This window comes from Panulirus ornatus, chromosome 35, assembly GCF_036320965.1.
Source record: "Panulirus ornatus isolate Po-2019 chromosome 35, ASM3632096v1, whole genome shotgun sequence".
Lineage (NCBI taxonomy): Eukaryota > Metazoa > Arthropoda > Malacostraca > Decapoda > Palinuridae > Panulirus > Panulirus ornatus.
The window spans coordinates 10,681,395-10,704,236 of record NC_092258.1 but is presented as its reverse complement, the minus strand read 5'-3'; the positions used below and the strand labels follow the sequence as shown (position 1 = coordinate 10,704,236).

Below are 22,842 nucleotides of genomic sequence, written 5' to 3'. Positions count from 1 at the left end.
TACCATAGTTGAATGGATTGCAAAGGATAGGGAATGTCAGTGTTTCTTCCCTGAAATATAGAGGGTTGGGTGTTTCTTTGCCTGTTTTCTTAGAGAATCCCTCAAGATAACAGGTTACTGCCTTTGAGAGAAAAGGCTTCTTGAGTTTCAGGACATACATTTTTGAATACCTTTGATTCATCTGAGACTTATAGTAGAACCTTTAGAAGAAATTTTTTCTTCACTGTATGTTGAGCCAGAATTCTTTTCATTGCTAATTTCATTACACTCGGTAGCTATAACACTTTTAGAATATTTATTGCAGTGTGTTGTGACAGCCACACTTGAAATAACTTATGTTGACAGTGGGAAGCAATTATAGCAGCACCATTTGAAATTTTGCACTTGAGGTATTGGTGGGATTAAAAATGGGGACAGTATTAAGGAATGGCAAAATATCACACTGATGCCAGGCAATGGGCCAGTTATTTTAAGCTTGTCCGTAACTGTTAAGATGTTGGAGTAGAGCATATGATATCCACCCTTTGCAAGACCATCTCTGGCTCCTGTCAGCCCAACAAAAGCCTGGGATTTAGATACGGTAAGAATTGTTTTCCTGCATGCAGTATTGTCTTATGAGCTTGGTGAGATAAAAAGTGAAGAAGATATAGAGAAAGTGAAACATGACAGTTACAACTCTGAAATTGATGTTCCTAATGTTGGAACAAGATGACGAAAAGGGAGGAAGGGGTTCAGCTCAGTGACTCTACGCAATACTGAAAAGTGAAATACATACACGCACTCATTATATATTTTATTGAATATCCTTACCAACCAGTCAACAACACAGTCACCCCCCCTTTATTGATAATTTCCACTGCAATACCATCCAAACCCGCCACCTTGCCGGCATTCATCTTCCACAAAGCTTTCACTACCTCTTCTCTGTTTACCAAACCATTGTCCCTGACCCTCTCACTTCACACACCACCTCGACCAAAACACCCTATATCTGCCACTCTATCATCAAACACATTAACAAACCTTCAAAATAATCATTCCATCTCCTCAGATGAAAGAATGGCCCAATCCACCCACATACACATTTATATACATAAATGCCCACAAATGCACATATACATACCTATACATTTCAACGTATACATACATATACATACACAAACATACATATATACACATGTACATATTCATACATGCTGCCTTCATCCATTCCTGCCGCCTCCCTGCCACACATAAGAATGCACCCCCCCTCCCCCACGTGCATGTGAGGTAGCGCTAGGAAAATACAACAAAGGCCACATTCATTCACACTCAGTCTCTAGCTGTCATGTGTAATGCACCGAAACCACAGCTCCCTTTCCACATCCAGACCCCACAAAACTTTCCATGGTTTACCTCAGATGCTTCACATGCCCTGGTTCAGTCCATTGACAACACATCAACCCTGGTATACCACATAGTTCCAATTCACTCTATTCAGGCATGATTGCTCAAAATCTTTTTCACTCCATCCCTCCACCTCCAGTTTGGTCTCCCACTTCTCCTCGCTCCCTCCACCTCTGACACATGTATCCTCTTTGTCAATCTTTCCTGACACATTCTCTCCATGTGACCAAATCATTTCAATACCCCCTCTTCTTCTTTCTCAACCACCTTCTTTTTATTACCACACATCTCTTACCCTTTCATTATTTACTCGATCAAACCACCTCACACCACATATTGTCCTCAAACATCTCGTTTCCAACACATCCACCCTCCTCCGCACAACCCTATCTATAGCCCACGCCTTGCAACCATATAACATTGTTGGAACCACTATTCCTTCAAACATATCCAGTTTTGCTTTCCGAGATAATGTTTTTGCCTTCCACACATTTTCCAACTCTCCCAGCACTTTTACCCCCTCTCCCACCCTGTGACTCACTTCTGCTTCCATGGTTCCATCTGCTGCTAAATCCACTCCCAGGTATCTAGAACACTTCACTTCCTCCAGTTTTTCTCCATTCAGTCTTACCTCCCAATTGACTTGTCCCTCAACCCTACTGTACCTAATAACCTTGCTCTTATTCACATTTACTCTCAGCTTTCTTCTTTCACACACTTTACCAAACTCAGTCACCAGCTTCTGCCGATTCTCACCCGAATCAGCCACCAGCGCTGTATCATTAGCGAACAACAAATGACTCACTTCCCAAGCCCTCTCATCCACAACAGACAGCATACTTGCCCCTCTTTCCAAAACTCTTGCATTCACCTCCCTAACAACCCCATCCATAAACAAATTAAACAATCATGGAGACATCACACACCCCTGCCGCAAACCTACATTCACTGAGAACCAATCACTTTCCTCTCTTCCTATTTGTACACATGCCTTACATTGATAAAAACTTTTTACTGCTTCTAGCATCTTGCCTCCCACACCATATATTCATAATGCCTTCCACAGAGCATCTCATCAACTCTATCATATGCCTTCTCCAGATCCATAAATGCTACATACAAATCCATTTGCTTTTCTAAGTATTACTCACATACATTCTTCAAAGCAAACACCTGATCCACACATCCTCTACCACTTCTGAAACCACACTGCTCTTCCCCAATCTGATGCCCTGTACATGCTTTCACCCTCTCAATCAATACCCTCCCATATACTTTCCCAGGAATACTCAACAAACTTATACCTCTGTAATTTGAGCACTCACCATTATCCCCTTTGCCTTTGTACAATGGCACTATGCAAGCATTCCGCCAATCCTCAGGCACCTCACCATGAGTCATACATACATTAAATAGCCTTACCAACCAGTCAAGAACACAGCCAACCCTTTTTTTGATAAATTCCACTGCAATACCATCCAAAGCCGCTGCCTTGCTGGCTTTCATCTTCCGCAAAGCTTTTACTACCTTTTCTCTGTTTACCAAATCATTCTGCCTGACCCTCTCACTTTGCACACCACTCCGAAGAAAACACCCTATATCTGCCACTCTATCGTCTAACACATTCAACAAACCTTCAAAATACTCACTCCTCCGCACATCATCACTTCTTGATATTACCTCCCCATTAGCCCCCTTCACTGATGTTCCCATTTATTCCCTTGTTTTACGCACTTTATTTACCGCCTTCCAAAACATCTTTTTATTCTCCCTAAAATTTAATGATACTCTCTCACCCCAACTCTCACTTGCCCACTTTTTCACCTCTTGCACCTTTCTCTTGACCTCCTGCCTCTTTCTTTTATACATCTCCCAGTCATTTGCTTTATATCCCTGCAAAAATTGTCCAAATGCCTCTCTCATCTCTTTCACTAATAATCTTACTTCTTCGTCCCACCCCTCACTACCCTTTCTAATCTGCCCACCTCCCAAGCTTCTCATGCCACAAGAATCTTTTGCGCAAGCCATCACTGCTTCCCTAAATACATCCCATTCCTCCTCCACTCCCCTTACGTCCTTTGTTCTCACCTTTTTCCACTCTGTATTCAGTCTCTCCTGGTACTTCCTCACACAAGTCTCCTTCCCAAGCTCGCTCACTCTCACCTCTCTCTTCACCCCAACATTCTCTCTTCTTTTCTGAAAACCTCTACAAATCTTCACCTTCGCCTCCACAAGATAATGATCAGACATCCCTCCAGTTGCACCTCTCAGCACATTAACATTCAAAAGTCTCTCTTTCACGCGCCTATCAATTAACACGTAATCCAATAATGCTCTCTGGCCATCTCTCCTACTTACATACCTATACTTATGTATATCTCTCTTTTTGAACCAGGTATTCCCAATCACCAGTCCTTTTTAAGCACACAAATCTACAAGCTCTTCACCATTTCCATTGACTACACTGAACACCCCATGTACCCCAATTATTCCCTCAACTGCAACATTACTCACCTTTGCCCAGGTGCATAGGCACCAATGATCACCCATCTCTCTCCATCCACTTTCAGTTTTACCCATATCAATCTAGAGCTTACTTTCTTACACTCCATCACATACTCCCACAATTCCTGTTACAGGAGTAGTCTTCTTCCCTTTCTCTTATCCTCTCATCAAGCCCTGACTTTACTCCCAAAATATTCCCAAACCACTCTTCCCCTTTACCCTTGAGCTTCGTGTCACTCGGAGCCAAAACATCCAGGCTCCTTTCCTTAAACACACTACCTATCTCTCCTTTTTTCTCATCTTGGTTATATCCACACACATTTAGACACCCCCATCTGAGCCTTTGAGGAGGATGAGCGCTCCCCGCGTCACTCCTTCTGTTTCCCCTTTTAGAAAATTCAAATACAAGGAGGGGAGGGTTTCTAGCCCCCAACTCCCGTCCCCTTTAGTCGCCTTCTGTGACATGTGAGGAATATGTGGGAAGTATTCTTTCTCTCCTATCCTCAGGGGAGAAACAGCATCAGCAATACTCCTGAAACAGGAGTGGTAGGAGTATGTGATAGAGTGTAAGAAAGTAAACTCTAGATTAATATGGGTAAAACTGAAAGTGGATGGAGAGAGGTGGGTGATTATTGGTGCATACACACCTGGGCATGAGAGGCAAGTGTTTTGGGAGCAGCTGAGTGAGTGTGTTAGTAGTTTTGATGCACGAAACTGGGTTATAGTGATGGGTGATTTGAATGCAAAGGTGGGTAATGTGGCAGTTGAGGGAATAATTGGTGTTCATGGGGCGTTCAGTGTTGTAAATGAAAATGGTGAAGAGCTTGTAGATTTATGTGCTGAAAAAGGACTGGTGATTGGGAATACCTGGTTTAAAAAGAGAGATGTACATAAGTATGCGTATGTAAGTAGGAGAGATGGCCAGAGAGCGTTATTGGATTATGTGTTAATTGATAGGTGCATGAGAGAGACTTTTGGATGTTAATGTGCTGAGAGGTGCAACTGAGGGATGTCTGATCATTATCTTATGGAGGCGAAGGTGAAGATTTGTAGAGGTTTTCAGAAAAGAAGAGAGAATGTTGGGGTGAAGAGAGTGGTAAGAGTAAGTGAGCTTGGGAAGGAGACTTGTGTGAGGAAGTACCAGGAGAGACTAAGTACAGAATGGAAAAAGGTGAGAACAAAGGATGTAAGGGAGTTGGGGTGGAAAGGGATGTATTTAGGGAAGCAGTGATGGCTTGCGCAAAAGATGCTTGTGGCATGAGAAGCGTGGGAGGTGGGCAGGTTAGAAAGGGTAGTGAGTGGTGGGATGAAGAAGTAAGATTTTTAGTGAAAGAGAAGAGAGAGGCATTTGGACAATTTTTGCAGGGAAGTAATGCAAATGCGTGGGAGATGTATAAAAGAAAGAGGCAGGAGGTCAAGAGAAAGGTGCAAGAGGTGAAAAAGAGGGCAAATGAGAGTTGGAGTGAGTGAGTATCATAAAATTTTAGGGAAAATAAAAAGATGTTTTGGAAGGAAGTAGATAAAGTGCATAAGACAAGGGAACAAATGGAAACATCAGTGAAGGGGGCTAATGGGGAGGTGATAACAAGTAGTGATGATGAGAAGGAGATGGAGTGAGTATTTTGAAGGTTTGTTGAATGTGTTTGATGACAGAGTGGCAGATATAGGGTGTTTTGGTTGAGGTGGTGTGCAAAGTGAGAGGGTTAGGGAGAATGATTTGGTAAACAGAGAAGAGGTAGTAAAAGCTTTGTGGAAGATGAAAGCCAGCAAGGCAGCAGCTTTGGATGGTATTGCAGTGGAATTTATTAAAAAAAGGGGGTGACTGTATTGTTGACTGGTTAGTAAGGTTATTTAATGTATGTATGACTCATGGGTAGGTGCCTGAGGATTGGTGGAATGCTTGCATAGTGCCATTGTACAAAGGTAAAGGGGATAAAAGTGAGTGCTCAAATTACAGAGGTATAAGTTTGTTGAGTATTCCTGGGAAAGTATATGGGAGGGTTTTGATTGAAGGGTGAAGGCATGTACAGAGCATGAGATTGGGGAAGAGCAGTGTGGTCTCAGAAGTGGTAGAGGATGTGTGGATCAGGTGCCTGCTTTGAAGAATGTATGTGAGAAATACATGTGAGAAGGCATATGATAAGAGTTGATAGAGATGCTCTGTGGAAGGTATTAAGAATATATGGTTAGGGAGGCAAGTTGTTAGAAGCAGTGAAACGTTTCTATCGAGGATGTAAGGCATGTGTACGTGTAGGAAGAGAGGAAAGTGATTGTTTCTCAGTGAATGTAGGTGTGCGGCAGGGGTGTGTGATGTCTCCCTGGTTGTTTAATTTGTTTATGGATGGGGTTGTTAGGGAGGTGAATGCAAGAGTTTTGGAAAGAGGGACAAGAATGCAGTCTGTTGTGGATGATAGAGCTTGGGAAGTGAGTCATTTGTTGTTCGCTGATGATACAGTGCTGGTGGCTGATTCATGTGAGAAACTGCAGAAGCTGGTGACTGAGTTTGGTAAAGTGTGTGAAAGAAGAAAGCTGAGAGTAAAAGTGAATAAGAGCAAGGTTATTAGGTGCAGTAGGGTTGAGGGACAAGTCAATTGGGAGGTAAGTTTGAATGGAGAAAAACTGGAGGAAGTGAAGTGTTTTAGATATCTGGGAGTGGATTTGGCAGCGGATGGAACCATGGAAGCGGAAGTGAATCATAGGGTGGGGGAGTGGGCGAAAGTTCTGGGAGTGTTGAAGAATGTGTGTAAGTCAAGAACATTATCGCAGAATGCAAAACTGGGTATGTTTGAAGGAATAGTGGTTCCAACAATGATATATGGTTGCAAGGCGTGGGCTGTAGATAGAGTTGTGTGGAGGAGGGTGGATGTGCTGGAAATGAGATGTTTGAGGACAATATGTGGTGTGAGATGATTTGATCGAGTAAGTAATGAAAGGGCAAGAGAGATGTGTGGTAATGAATAGATTGTGGTTGAGAGAGCAGAAGAGGGTATTTTGAAATGGTTTGGTCACATGGAGAGAATGAGTAAGGAAAGATTGACCAAGAGGATATATGTGTCAGAGGTGGAGGGAACGAGGAGAAATGGAAGACCAAATTGGAGGTGGAAAGATGAAGTGAAAAAGATTTTGAGTGATCGGGACCTGAACATACAAGAGGGTGAAAGGCGTGCAAGGAATAGAATGAATTGGAATGATGTGGTATACCGGGGTCGACGTGCTGTCAATGGATTGAACCAGGGCATGTGAAGTGTCTGGGGTAAACCATGGAAAGTTCTGTGTGGCCTGGATGTGGAAAGGGAGCTGTGGTTTCGGTGCATTATACATGACAGCTAGAGACTGAGTGTGAACGAATGTGGCCTTTGTTGTCTTTTCCTAGCATTACCCAGGGCATGTGAAGCGTCTGGGGTAAACCATGGAAAGTTCTGTGGGGCCTGGATGCGGAAAGGGAGCTGTGGTCTCGGTGCATTGTATATGACAGCTAGAGACTGAGTGTGAACGAATGTGGCCTTTGTTGTCTTTTCCTAGTGTTACCTCGCACACATGCGGGGAGAGGGGGTTGTTATTTCATGTGTGACGGGATGGCGACGGGAATGAATTAGGGCAGATGGTATGTATTATGTACATGTGTATATATGTATATATCTGTGTGTGTATATATATGTATACGTTGGGATGTATAGGTATATGTATGTGCGTGTGTGGACATGTATGTATATACATGTGTATGTGGGTGGGTTGGGCCATTCTTTCGTCTGTTTCCTTGTACTACCTCGCTAACGCGGGAGACAGCAACAAAGTATAATGAATAAATAACGTCGAGATGTGTAGGTATGTATTTGTGCGTATGTGGTCATGTATGTATATACATGTATATGTGGTTGGGTTGGGCCATTCTTTCCTCTGTTTCCTTGTGCTACCTCGCTAACGCGGGAGATAGTGACAAAGTATAATAAATATGAATATAAATAAAATGTATATATATTTTAGACATGACAGCTAGAGACTGAGTGTGAACGAATGTGGCCTTTGTTGTCTTTTCCTAGTGGTACCTCATGCTCATGAGGGGAGGGGGGTGCCATTTCATGTGTGGCGGGGTGGCGACAGGAATGGCAGAAGGCTGCAGGTATGAATATGTACATTTGTATTTATGTATATGTCTGTGTATGCTTATGTATGTATACGTTGAAATGTACAGGTATGCATTTGTGCGTGTGTGTACGTTTGTGTATGTGCATGTGTATGTGGGTGGTCTGGGACAATCTTCTGTTTCCTTGCATTACCCTGCTAACGCAGGAGACAGCGACTAAGTATAATAAAAAAAAATATAAAAACTATATTGAAAAGAGTGTAGTTGAGAGAGCAGAAGAAGGTGTTTGGACATATGGAGAGAATGAGTGAGGACAGATCTACAAAGAAGATATATGTGTCAGAGGTGGAGGAAAGAAGAAGTGGGAGACCAAATTTGACATGGAAGGATGGAGTGAAAAAGATTTTGAGTGATTGGTACCTTAACATACAGGAAGGTGAAAGGTGTGTAAGGAATAGAGTGAATTGGAGCGATGTGGTATGTACGTATGTGTGTGTGTATGTGTTTATATATCTATGTGTGTGTATGTGTATATGTATCTATGTGTGTATATGTGCAGATGTGTCTTTCTATGTCTGTTTCCTGGTGCTACCTAACTTGGGAAATGGCAATATCATCTTCTGCAAAGTTTTTCACCACTTCTTCTCTCTTAACCAAATCATTCTCCTTGACTCTCACTTCGCACACAACCCCAACCAAAACACCCTACACTTGCCACTCTATCATCAAACACATTCTGTATACAAACTATCAAAATACTCGCTTCATCTCCTCACTTCATCTCTACCTGTTATTACTTCCCCTCATGGCCCCTTCACCAACGTTCCCATTTGTTCCCATCATTGACTAAACCTTAAGGGTGGATGAACAGCTGGTTTGACTGTGGACTGGCTATTGCAGCTAGGATTCAAACCTACATGCTTGACTCTTGGTGGCCCGTGAGTGCGTCATAGTTAGGAATGCTGAATGCTTCACGGAGGTCCATGAATGCACAGTATTTATTAAATGATTATCATCTTTTTCTTCCATGCTTTTCTTCCTGGACATATGGAAAATTAGTTTGAGTCTCTCATTCTATACATATGTAATGCAAAAATCCCCGTTACCAGACAGACAACTAGGACTTTCATAAGTGATTAAAAGAAAATATAGTCTGAAATAACTTTTCCCCTCAAAATTTCTGCATTGTTTGAGTACGTGTCAGCAGTAATATGTATTAATGAAGGATATTCTGAAAGATTGATTTGTTGTAATGGAATCACTAAGGAAATCCAGTGGATTAGCATAATAAAGATGAAAAAATTATGTGAAAGGGAAAAACTCAGAAGTACACTTGTGTGTGGCAAATGTTAATGGGAATTTTGCCTTGTATTCAAGCAGACTTTGATACTTCCACAATGAGGTCAGGTGACCTACCAAAATATGTTTTTTACTTTACTCTGGGATAATTGATTTATCAATTTTCTGTGCCAATATATTAAATTTCCTTTGATTACATGAAATACCTCTGCTAGCAAGATTATCTTTATCTATAGTTGGTTGCAGTGAATGGTTAATAACCACTGAAAGTAGTTACTGCATATGAAATTAGTATCATTTTGTATGGTTGTGAAAGTAATGTACGACTTTGCCCACAGATCAGTACGAATCTGGCAACGGCGTGATTCAGGACAGTATTGGCCAAGTGTGTGCCACTTCTTGCCTTCTGTACCCAGTTGTATCAACTACACACCTGAGAGTAGACGCTTATTCTTAGGTCTTGATAATGGTACAGTTACAGTAAGTATAGTACTGTTGTAATTCATTCACAAAGTTGCAGGACACTGATAAGGTAATAAATTGATTCATGGTTAATTGGTTTTATGCACAGTTTCAAAACAAGATTATATATCTAATTGATGGAGGTGTAGATAACTAGAAAAAGATCACACATTAGTGTAGGTACAGACATGTTTGCTTATTTAACAGATTAGCATTCCAAGGTGGTAGTAGATTATACTTTTCTCACGAGTTGACAGAGTCCTTTGTGCATCTGAGAAAGCTTTTGATTAACGGGGGTTAAAACCATTTCACCCCTTTAGATGAAATATATCCTTGAGGTTTTACCTTCTTTGACTACCTTAATAGCTGTACAGTGAGGCTGACTGAAGTTGGTCCATAAAAACTCAACAACCACATAGTAACCAGCCCAGTTCTTTGATGTTTTGGCTTGTTGATGAGGTGATGTTAAGCTGCCAGCTACTCATATCATCCACTTGATTAACCTTTCACTGTCTGGACCTGTAAAACATTGCTAGTAGGTTTTCATTTCATGGCTTGAGCTTCTGTGCCTCAGAGATGTTGAGTCTGCATCCTTTTATTTGTATTTCATAGCATGAATCAAAAGTAATAATTTTTTGTTTTAGATATCTGTGCTGCATGTGTACTAACTCAGTTACATTACCAAGATATGAACTTTTTATGCCAATGTTGTGGTTTGAAATACTTTGCCAATATTTTGCCTTTTTTTATGATAGTTTATGCATTTGAGAATATTTGTCTGTATATCAATATCTCTGGTTTAAAAAGAGAGATGTACATAAGTATACATATGTAAGTAGGAGAGATGGCCAGAGAGCATTATTGGATTACATGTTAATTGATAGCCGCACGAAAGAGAGACTTTTGGATGTTAATGTGCTGAGAGGTGCAACTGGAGGGATGTCTGATCATTATCTTGTGGAGGCGAAGGTGAAGATTTGTAGAGGTTTTCAGAAAAGAAGAGAGAATGTTGGGGTGAAGAGAGTGGTGAGAGTAAGTGAGCTTGGGAAGGAGACTTGTGTGAGGAAGTGCCAGGAGAGACTGAGTGCAGAATGGAAAAAGGTGAGAGCAAAGAATGTAAGGGGAGTGGGGGAGGAATGGGATGTATTTAGGGAAGCAGTGTTGGCTTGCGCAAAAGATGCTTGTGGCATGAGAAGCGTAGGAGGTGGGCAGATTTGAAAGGGTAGTGAGTGGTGGGATGAGGAAGTAAGATTATTATTGAAAGAGAAGAGAGAGGCATTTGGACAAGTTTTGCAGGGAAATAGTGCAAATGACTGATATATGTGTAAAAGAAAGAGGCAGGAGGTCAAGAGAAAGGTGGAAGAGGTGAAAAAGAGGGCAAATGAGAGTTGGAGTGAGAGAGTATCATTAAATTTTAGGGAGAATAAAAAGATGTTTTGGAAGGAGGTAAGTAAAGTGTCACAGGTTTTCTTCCTCTCACACGAACCCCCTTAATTGTACTAATATACACTCTCCTTGTGAAATCCCTGTCTTGCATTCTTTCCACATGCCCAAACCACCTCAAAGTATTATGTTTTACTCTCTGCCACTCCGCAGTTTATTCCTTTTGCACTCCATACCATACCACTTTTCTCATACACCCTTTCATTTCTTTCTTCATTCCCTAATCGCTCAGAAGTTTTTCACTCAATCTTTCCTTCTCTGTTTGGTCTCCTTGTTCCCTCCACTTCTGACAATATATCCTCTTTGTCAGTGTCCTTCTCATCCTCTCCATATGTCCAAGCCATTTCAGCACACCCTCATCTGCTCTCTTAACCACACTGTTTTTATTACCACACATCTCTCTTACCCTTTCATTACTTACTAGATCAAACCACTAATTATCCTTAAACATTTCACCCAACACCTCCATCATCCTCCGCACAACCTTATCTATAGCCCATGCCTCGCTTCCATATGTTGCTGTAGGGACTACTATTCCTCCAAACATACCCATTTTTGCCCTCACAGATAACATTCTATCTTTCCAAACATTCTCAAGTGCTTTTAGGACCTTTGTCTGTTCCCCCACCCAATGACTCGCTTCCACTTGTATGGCTCTGTTCGCTGCCATGTCCACTCCCAGATATTTAAAACACTTCACTTCCTCCAGTTTCTCTCCATTCAGTCTTGCATCCCAGGTAACCTGTCACTGATCCAGCTAAACCTAATAATGTTGTTTTTATTCACATTCACTCTCATCTTTCTCCCCTCATACACTTCTAAACTAAGTCACCAACTTCTACAATTTTTCACTTGAATCTGCCACCAGTGCTGTATCATCTGCAAACAATAACTGACTTGCTTCCCAGGCCCTCTCTTCCCCCACAGACTACATACTCGCTTCTCTCTCCAAGACTCTTGTGTTTACTTCCCTAACCAACCCATCCATAAACAAATTTAACATTCGTGATGACATCACACATCCCTACTGCAGACCACTCTTCACTTGGAACCATTCACTCTCCTCTCTTCCTACTAGTACACAAACCATACACTCTTGATAGAAACTTTTCACTGCTTCTAACAGCTTTCTTCTCACACCATATATTCTTAAGATCTTCCACCAAGCATTTTTTCAACCCTATAATATGACTTCTTGTGATCCATAAATGCCACATACAAATCCATCTTTTTTTCTAAGTATTTCTCACACATGTTCTTCAAAGCAAATGCTGGATCCAAAAATCCTCTTATGAAACCACAATGCTCCTCCCCAGTCTGACACTGTACATGCCTTTATACAGTCCCCCTTGCCTTTATACATTGGCACTGTACATGCAGTCCAACAATCCCTAGGAACCTCACCATGAACAGTACTCACATCGAAAATCCTTACCAACCAATCAACAACACAGTCACACCCTTTCTTGATACAATAAACTGTAATTCCATCCTCTCCAGCCACCTTACTGGATTTCATCTTCTGCTAGGCTTTTTCCACCTCTTCTCTCTTCACTAAACCACTCTCCATGGCTCTCACTTCACATACCACCCCAACCCAAAAACCCTACATCTGCCACTATGTCATCAAACACATTTAATAGTCCTTCAAAATACTCACTCCTCCTCACTTCATCACTACCTGTTATCACTTTCCCTTTTGCCCCCTTCACTGATGTATCCATTTGTTCTTTTGTCATCACTTCCTTCCAAAACATGTTATTCTCCCCAAAGTTTATTGATATTCATTCAACCTAACTCATTTGCCCTCTTTTTAAACCCTTGTACCTTCCTCTTGACTTCGTTCCACTTTCTTTTATACCACCTCCAATCATTTGTGCCCCATCACTGTAAGTATCGCCCAAATATCTTTCTTTTCTCTTTCATTAGCAACTGTACTTCTTCATCTTATCACTCACTACCTTTTATAATCTGCCCACCTCCCATCTTCTGCACGCCAGATGCATCTCTTGCACATGCAATCAATGCTTCCTTAAATACCTTGCATTCCTTATCTACTCTCCTCACCTCATTTACTCTTACCTTTTGCCATTCTACTTTCACTCTCTTTTCCAGATTCACTCACTCTCGCCACTCTCTTTTTGACATTTTCACTTTTTTGAAAACCTCTACAAATCTTCACCCTTGCCTCCACAAGATAGTGATCAGCATCCTACCAGTTGCCTGTTTCACCATATTTACGTCCAGAAGTCTTTTTTTACGTCCCTTTCAGTTGATATTTAATCCAGTAATGCGTGCTAACTATTTCTCTTATTCATGTACGTTTACTTGTGTATATCCCCCTTTTTACACCAGGTATACAAGGTATATGTATCATATATATTCTTATAAAGAGGATGTGTAACAAAAATGCTAGTGTTTTAATGGTATTTTTTTGAATTAGCACACTCTGTTTACTTAAAAGTCACATATTTTTTTTTTCTTTTTACAAAACCTTTGTTAACTTGTGTTCTGTACTCTATAGTGGGGTGTTTGAACATTGTAGGGTTTATATGTGATTGAAGATGAATAGGTTGGAGTCTGAGGCCTCATTTCCCTTTATAGGAAATATGTTAGAAGAGCTCAGGCTAACTTGAAACACCCTTAGAAATGGCCTTTCTGTTCACCAGCAAAATTATTATGAAGTTAGGGATGTATTAAAAGAATTCAGAAGCATTGAGAGCTTTAGAGATTAGGTAAATTGCTGTATAAGTTATGTATGTAGTAGAAGACTGAAGACAAAGGTGACTGATTTCTCTGGAAGAACAAGAGGAAGTAACTAATAAATTTAATGGCATGAACAGAGGAATCAATGTATTATGAAAAAGCTAGAACTTCAGTACGCATGAATTCATGAAGAGTTGAAACTCTTGGTCTATTGTGATTTTTTCATTTGATTGAAAATTACTTGCAGCTGCATACTGCACTTAGTATTTTTTTTTCTCTCAGAATGAATATATGAAAATACTGTATTTTTACTTCTTTTCTCCCTCAGGAATTCACAGTCGCACATGACTACAACAGCATTAATCAGGTTCGGGAGTACTTAAGTCACCAAAATCGAGTAACAAGTATTATCTTCTGCCCTCTGTCTGAGTGGGTATTATCTGTGGCACGAGACAAGTTTTTTGTTTATCACTGCACAGAAAGTGGCCGTCGACTAGGAGGCCATCAGTGTTCTGGGTGGTGTACAGCTCTACAATTTGATTCAACGAGTAAGCACATATTTGTTGGAGATTACAGTGGACAAATCACAATGCTTAAGCTGGAGGAGAATGGACCACAAGTTATTACGGTACTCAAGGTATGTAACCTACCAGTGTTAATGGAGGATGTAAGTGCTATGTTGATTCAGTTTATTAATACTGTGGATTTTTCTCTTGTATGAGATGAGACCTTATCTCTTTCATTAACATTGTTTTTGCAGTATAACTAGACAAGGGACAGTTTTATTTGATAATTAGCTTAAAGATAGTAAATTAGGAAATAATTTGATTTTCTTGAAACTTTTAGAATATGTTTTTCTTTTAACCACCTACCTATAACTACTTTATGACCAGTTTCTGTGAAAGAGTTCTGGTGTTGCCTAGGACTTTTTAAAAGACTCAAACAGCCCAAGGTTATGGTGCTTCCAGTAGCAGGGAAATGTAGACTTCTTTGGAGTGAGAAATTCTTTGACAAGACTCGTCTTCCATAGATACAGCCTTGCCAAAGATGACTTTTCACTTGTGGTGTAACCTTAAGCAGGCAGAGGGGGTCTGTTGAGGATATTCCAAAAAAGGCCCTGTCATCTGTTCTAGACGCTACCTCGCTAACGCGGGAAATGGCGAATAGTTTAAAAGAAAAAAAAATATATATATGTGTATGTATGTATGTGAAGGTGGGTGTGTAAATGTGTTTATATGTGTATGTGAGTGGATGGGTCTTTCTTCGTCTGTTTCCTGATGGGTCTTTCTTCATCTGTTTCCTGGTGCTACCTCGCTAATGCAGGAAACAGTGATCAAGTGTCATGAATGAATAAATAGATATATTTGTTTGGTGTTACTGGACCTTACCTTCTCAAGATTATGCTGCAAGTGAAATATCACCTTTGATGAGGCTGTATGAATGGGAGCACTGTCACATCAAAGAACATCTCGCTCCAAAGGAGTCCATCATTCCCTCTACTGGAAGTAGCACAGCCTTGGAGCTGCAGGAGTTCTTGGAAAAGGGCATCTTGAATAACTCTGTGACCATCTCAAGAAAGGGAAACTGTGGCAGTTATGAAGTGAATGAATAGTATATATGTTTATGTTAAGACCCTCTTGTATTGCCTCGCTATTAACAATATCTGCTTCCACGCACAGGGTTAGCTGAAACCTTCTGGCACAGAAGAGCTATGAAACCAAGAGTTCTTTCATATATAACCAGAAAAATAGGAGCACTGAATAGTCTTAGAAGCTCCAGTGTTTGGCTTATGAGCTAGAATTTTATTATCCAAAGAACTTATCACTCCAAAGGAGTCTTCATTTCCCTGATTCTTGAAGTAGTGCAGCCTTGGGCTGCAGAAGCTCTTAGAATGAGGCCATGGGTAACACCAGTATTCTTTCAAAGAAATTGGTCATGGGGTAGTTATAAGTAATGAAATGGATATTTATGAATGTTTATAGAGTATAAATACCCATTTTCATTTCAGGGTCATAATGGATCTATACGGTCCCTTGCTTGGGATGTAGACCGTCAGCTCCTTTTTTCAGGATCTTTTGACCAGTCGGTTATAGTATGGGACATTGGTGGTGGGAAGGGAACTGCTTTTGAACTTCAGGGACACACGTAAGTTTATTTTCATTATTGCTTCATAAACATCCTTTTACTGATACTCTTTTGAAACTTAGCATTTTTTACTCATTTTGAGTTAGTACTATCCTAAAAACTAGAGCTAAGCTTCATGTTCATATAATGCCTTATTGATTTTATATTTTTTGAATGTCATGTGTTCTTGTTTTTATAGGAGCAAAGTCTCTTCCCTTGTGTATGGAAAGAAAAGTCATCAGCTGATCTCTGGTGGTGAAGATGCAACTGTTGTGTTTTGGGACATGAAAGCAAGCAGAGAGGAGGTAAGTTGACCCACTTAAAATACTGGTAATTACTGTAATTACTGGTACACAATTTTTGGACTTCAAAGACTTTATTGAAATTTTTTTTAAGCAAGCTGAACAAGTATTATAATTTCAGCTCAAGGGAATTGAATGTTCGTACCCTTTACCATGTTGTGGGATTGGGTTTGGCAACCCCAATTCTGCAGAATAGTTCCCATTAAGAGGTCATTTCTTTATGCACCTGAAATGGAAATGGAAACAGTTAATGATAATGGCAAGAGTCTAGAAGAGAAAGGGCAAATATAGTCTATGGGAAATGAGTACTTTTTTGTTTGCTGACATCACAGGACTGATGGTAGATTAGAGTGAGAAACTGCAGAAGTTGGTGATTGGAGAGTGTGTGAAAGGAGAAAGTTGAGAGTGAATAGAGAAAAACAAAGTCATTAGGTTCATCAGGGTTTAGGGACAAGTTAGTTGGGGGCTAATTTTGAGTGGAGAAAAATTGAAGGAAATTAAGTGTTTTGGATATGTGGGAGTGGATAGGTAGCGAATGGAACCATGGGAGCAGAAGTAAGTCATAGGGTGGGGGAAGGAGCGAAGGTTATGGGAGCACTGAAGGATGTTTAGAAAGGAAGAATGTTATCTGATAGGGCAAAATTGGGTATGTTTGAAGGAATAGTAGTCCCAATGATATATAGGTACGAGGCATGGGCTATAGATAGGATTGTGCGGAGGAGGGTGGATGTGTTAGAAATAAAATGTTTGAGGACAATATGTGGTGCGAGGTAGTGTGATCAAGTAAGCAATGTAAGGATAAGAGTATAGTTGAGAGAACAGAAAGTTTGCTGAAATGGTTTGGATGTATGGAGAGAATGAGAGAAGAAAGGTTTACAAAGAGGATATATGTGTTAGAACTGGAGGGAACGAGAATGGGGAGACCAAATTTGAGATGAAAGTGTAGAGTGAATAAGATTTTGAGTATTTGGGGCCTAAACATGCAGGAGGACAGAAGGTGTGCATGGGATAGAGTGAATTGGAATGATGTGGTATACAAGGCATGATGGGCTGTCAATAGCCTGAACGAGGTCATGTAAAGCATTACACATGACAGCTAGTGAGTGTGAGTGGATATGACCCTTTTTTTCTTCTGGACTTTGTGCTACTTCGCTTTCTTTCCTATCCTCAGGGATATATATATTTTGCATTATTATCATTATACTTCATCATTGTTTCCTGCTTTAGCGAGATAGGGCCAGGAAACTGATGAAAAGATACTTGCCCAGTCACATACACGTATTTATTATTATGCTTGCTTTCCGTTCCCTGTGTCAGTGAGATAGCGCCAGGAAACAGACGAAGAATGGCCCATCCACTCATATACAGGTATATACGCATAAATACCCATACATGCACATATACACACATATACATATTAACATATACACATGCAAAGACGTACTTATATGCACATGTACATATTCTTTCCTCAACTTTTACTTTTCCAAAAGAAGGAACAGAGAAGGGGGCCAAGTGAGGAAGTGAGGAGTCTTCCCTCAAAGGCTCTGTCATCTGTTCTTGAATGCTACCTTGCTAATGTAGGAAATGGCAGAGAGAGACAGAATTTTTGTGGTGGTGTTGGGATTTATAAACTTTATGAATTGTTTGCGTCTGATAAGGCAGATTGTCTCTCCAAAACATGTAATGTTACATGTATAGAAAAGTTACTTGTTAAATGAAATTATATGAATTATTGAACTGCAGTTTCACCTTCATAACTATCATGATGGACAGTTATGATCAGCATATATATCATTTTCTTTTCTTTTCATATGTATTCACCACTTCCCACATGAGTGAGGCAACGTCAGGAACAGATTACTGACCCTTGGAGGGAAAAATCCCCAATTGGCCCCCTTTTCCTTCTCAGTTCATCGATGCTCTTGGAAAAGTATAACAGAAAGGGAGGATTTCCAGCCCCCCACTCCCACCCCTTTTTTTGTCACCTACAATATGCAGGGAATACATGGGCGGTATTCTTTCTCCCTTATCCCCATGGATGATATATATATATATATATATATATATATATATATATATATATATATATATATATATTTTTTTTTTTTTTTTTTTTTTTTTTTATACTTTGTCGCTGTCTCCCGCGTTTGCGAGGTAGCGCAAGGAAACAGACGAAAGAAATGGCCCAACCCCCCCCCCATACACATGTACATACACACGTCCACACACGCAAATATACATACCTACACAGCTTTCCATGGTTTACCCCAGACGCTTCACATGCCTTGCTTCAATCCACTGACAGCACGTCAAGCCCTGTATACCACATGACTCCACTTCACTCTATTTCTTGCCCTCCTTTCACCCTCCTGCATGTTCAGGCCCCGATCACACAAAATCTTTTTCACTCCATCTTTCCACCTCCAATTTGGTCTCCCTCTTCTCCTCGTTCCCTCCACCTCCGACACATATATCCTCTTGGTCAATCTCTCCTCACTCATTCTCTCCATGTGCCCAAACCATTTCAAAACACCCTCTTCTGCTCTCTCAACCACGCTCTTTTTATTTCCACACATCTCTCTTACCCTTACGTTACTTACTCGATCAAACCACCTCACACCACACATTGTCCTCAAACATCTCATTTCCAGCACATCCATCCTCCTGCGCACATCTCTATCCATAGCCCACGCCTCGCAACCATACAGCATTGTTGGAACCACTATTCCCTCAAACATACCCATTTTTGCTTTCCGAGATAATGTTCTCGACTTCCACACATTTTTCAAGGCTCCCAAAATTTTCGCCCCCTCCCCCACCCTATGATCCACTTCCGCTTCCATGGTTCCATCCGCTGACAGATCCACTCCCAGATATCTAAAACACTTCACTTCCTCCAGTTTTTCTCCATTCAAACTCACCTCCCAATTGACTTTACCCTCACCCCTACTGTACCTAATAACCTTGCTCTTATTCACATTTACTCTCAACTTTCTTCTTCCACACACTTTACCAAACTCAGTCACCAGCTTCTGCAGTTTCTCACATGAATCAGCCACCAGCGCTGTATCATCAGCGAACAACAATTGACTCACTTCCCAAGCTCTCTCATCCCCAACAGACTTCATACTTGCCCCTCTTTCCAGGACTCTAGCATTTACCTCCCTTACAACCCCATCCATAAACAAATTAAACAACCATGGAGACATCACACACCCCTGCCGCAAACCTACATTCACTGAGAACCAATCACTTTCCTCTCTTCCTACACGTACACATGCCTTACATCCTCGATAAAAACTTTTCACTGCTTCTAACAACTTGCCTCCCACACCATATATTCTTAATACCTTCCACAGAGCATCTCTATCAACTCTATCATATGCCTTCTCCAGATCCATAAATGCTACATACAAATCCATTTGCTTTTCTAAGTATTTCTCACATACATTCTTCAAAGCAAACACCTGATCCACACATCCTCTACCACTTCTGAAACCGCACTGCTCTTCCCCAATCTGATGCTCTGTACATGCCTTCACCCTCTCAATCAATACCCTCCCATATAATTTACCAGGAATACTCAACAAACTTATACCTCTGTAATTTGAGCACTCACTCTTATCCCCTTTGCCTTTGTACAATGGCACTATGCACGCATTCCGCCAATCCTCAGGCACCTCACCATGAGTCATACATACATTAAATAACCTTACCAACCAGTCAACAATACAGTCACCCCCTTTCTTAATAAATTCCACTGCAATACCATCCAAACCTGCTGCCTTGCCGGCTTTCATCTTCCGCAAAGCTTTTACTACCTCTTCTCTGTTTACCAAATCATTTTCCCTAACCCTCTCACTTTGCACACCACCTCGACCAAAACACCCTATATCTGCCACTCTGTCATCAGACACATTCAACAAACCTTCAAAATACTCATTCCATCTCCTTCTCACATCACCGCTACTTGTTATCACCTCCCCATTTACGCCCTTCACTGAAGTTCCCATTTGCTCCCTTGTCTTACGCACCCTATTTACCTCCTTCCAGAACATCTTTTTATTCTCCCTAAAATTTACTGATAGTCTCTCACCCCAACTCTCATTTGCCCTTTTTTTCACCTCTTGCACCTTTCTCTTGACCTCCTGTCTCTTTCTTTTATACTTCTCCCACTCAATTGCATTTTTTCCCTGCAAAAATCGTCCAAATGCCTCTCTCTTCTCTTTCACTAATACTCTTACTTCTTCATCCCACCACTCACTACCCTTTCTAAACAGCCCACCTCCCACTCTTCTCATGCCACAAGCATCTTTTGCGCAATCCATCACTGATTCCCTAAATACATCCCATTCCTCCCCGACTCCCCTTACTTCCATTGTTCTCACCTTTTTCCATTCTGTACACAGTCTCTCCTGGTACTTCCCCACACAGGTCTCCTTCCCAAGCTCACTTACTCTCACCACCTTCTTCACCCCAACATTCACTCCTCTTTTCTGAAAACCCATACTAATCTTCACCTTAGCCTCCACAAGATAATGATCAGACATCCCTCCAGTTGCACCTCTCAGCACATTAACATCCAAAAGTCTCTCTTTCGCACGCCTGTCAATTAACACGTAATCCAATAACGCTCTCTGGCCATCTCTCCTACTTACATAAGTATACTTATGTATATCTCGCTTTTTAAACCAGGTATTCCCAATCATCAGTCCTTTTTCAGCACATAAATCTACAAGCTCTTCACCATTTCCATTTACAACACTGAACACCCCATGCATACCAATTATTCCCTCAACTGCCACATTACTCACCTTTGCATTCAAATCACCCATCACTATAACCCGGTCTCGTGCATCAAAACCGCTAACACACTCATTTAGCTGCTCCCAAAACACTTGCCTCTCATGATCTTTCTTCTCATGCCCAGGTGCATATGCACCAATAATCACCCACCTCTCTCCATCAACTTTCAATTTTACCCATATTAATCGAGAATTTACTTTCTTACATTCTATCACATACTCCCACAACTCCTGTTTCAGGAGTATTGCTACTCCTTCCCTTGCTCTTGTCCTCTCACTAACCCCTGACTTCACTCCCCAGACATTTCCAAACCACTCTTCCCCTTTACCCTTGAGCTTCGTTTCACTCAGAGCCAAAACATCCAGGTTCCTTTCCTCAAACATACTACCTATCTCTCCTTTTTTCACATCTTGGTTACATCCACACACATTTAGGCACCCCACTCTGAGCCTTCGAGGAGGATGATCACTCCCCGCGTGACTCCTTCTTCTGTTTCCCATTTTAGAAAGTTAATACAAGGAGGGGAGGATTTCCGGCCCCCCGCTCCCGTCCCCTCTAGTCGCTTTCTACGACACGCGAGGAATACGTGGGAAGTATTCTTTCACCCCTATCCCCAGGGATAATATACATATATATATACATTTATATATACATATATATATACATATATATATACATATATATATACATATATATATACATATATATATACATATATATATACATTTATATATACATATATATATACATATATATATATATATATATATATATATATATATATATATATGGCACTATGCACACATTCCGCCAATCCTCAGGCACCTCACCATGAGTCATACATACATTAAATAACCTTACCAACCAGTCAACAATACAGTCACCCCCTTTTTTAATAAATTCCACTGCAATACCATCCAAACCTGCTGCCTTGCCGGCTTTCATCTTCCGCAAAGCTTTTACTACCTCTTCTCTGTTTACCAACTCATTTTCCCTAACCCTCGCACTTTGCACACCACCTCGACCAAAACACCCTATATCTGGCACTCTATCATCAAACACATTCAACAAACCTTCAGAATACTCACTCCATCTCCTTCTCACATCACCACTACTTGTTATCACCTCCTTGTTATTGATTGAGAGGGTGAAGGCATGTACAGAGCATCAGATTGGGGAAGAGCAGTGTGGTTTCAGAAGTGGTAGAGGATGTGTGGATCAGGTGTTTGCTTTGAAGAATGTATGTGAGAAATACTTAGAAAAGCAAATGGATTTGTATGTAGCATTTATGGATCTGGAGAAGGCATATGACAGAGTTGATAGAGATGCTCTGTGGAAGGTATTAAGAATATATGGTGTGGGAGGCAAGTTGTTAGAAGCAGTGAAAAGTTTTTATCGAGGATGTAAGGCATGTGTACGTGTAGGAAGAGAGGAAAGTGATTGGTTCTCAGTGAATGTAGGTTTGCGGCAGGGGTGTGTGATGTCTCCATGGTTGTTTAATTTGTTTATGGATGGGGTTGTTAGGGAGGTGAATGCAAGAGTTTTGGAAAGAGGGGCAAGTATGAAGTCTGTTGGGGATGAGAGAGCTTGGGAAGTGAGTCAGTTGTTGTTCGCTGATGATACAGCGCTGGTGGCTGATTCATGTGAGAAACTGCAGAAGCTGGTGACTGAGTTTGGTAAAGTGTGTGAAAGAAGAAAGTTAAGAGTAAATGTGAATAAGAG

At 40.9% G+C, this 22,842-nt stretch overlaps 1 protein-coding gene across 6 annotated transcripts in view; it reads left to right on the top strand.

Annotated features, from left to right (window-relative positions):
* Positions 1 to 22,842, top strand: part of Wdfy2 (WD repeat and FYVE domain containing 2) — a 79,825-nt gene that overhangs the window by 1,497 nt on the left and 55,486 nt on the right. For all 6 annotated transcript variants that reach the window (XR_011715255.1, XR_011715254.1, XR_011715256.1 and 3 more), the window contains exons 2-5: positions 9,613 to 9,754; positions 14,214 to 14,522; positions 15,894 to 16,030; positions 16,209 to 16,314. Coding sequence is in view for 1 of the 6 variants with exons in the window: in XM_071683024.1 (XP_071539125.1) it covers positions 9,613 to 9,754; positions 14,214 to 14,522; positions 15,894 to 16,030; positions 16,209 to 16,314 (694 nt within the window). In the remaining 5 variants the exon portion in view is untranslated. The remainder of the gene's footprint in view (positions 1 to 9,612; positions 9,755 to 14,213; positions 14,523 to 15,893; positions 16,031 to 16,208; positions 16,315 to 22,842) is intronic.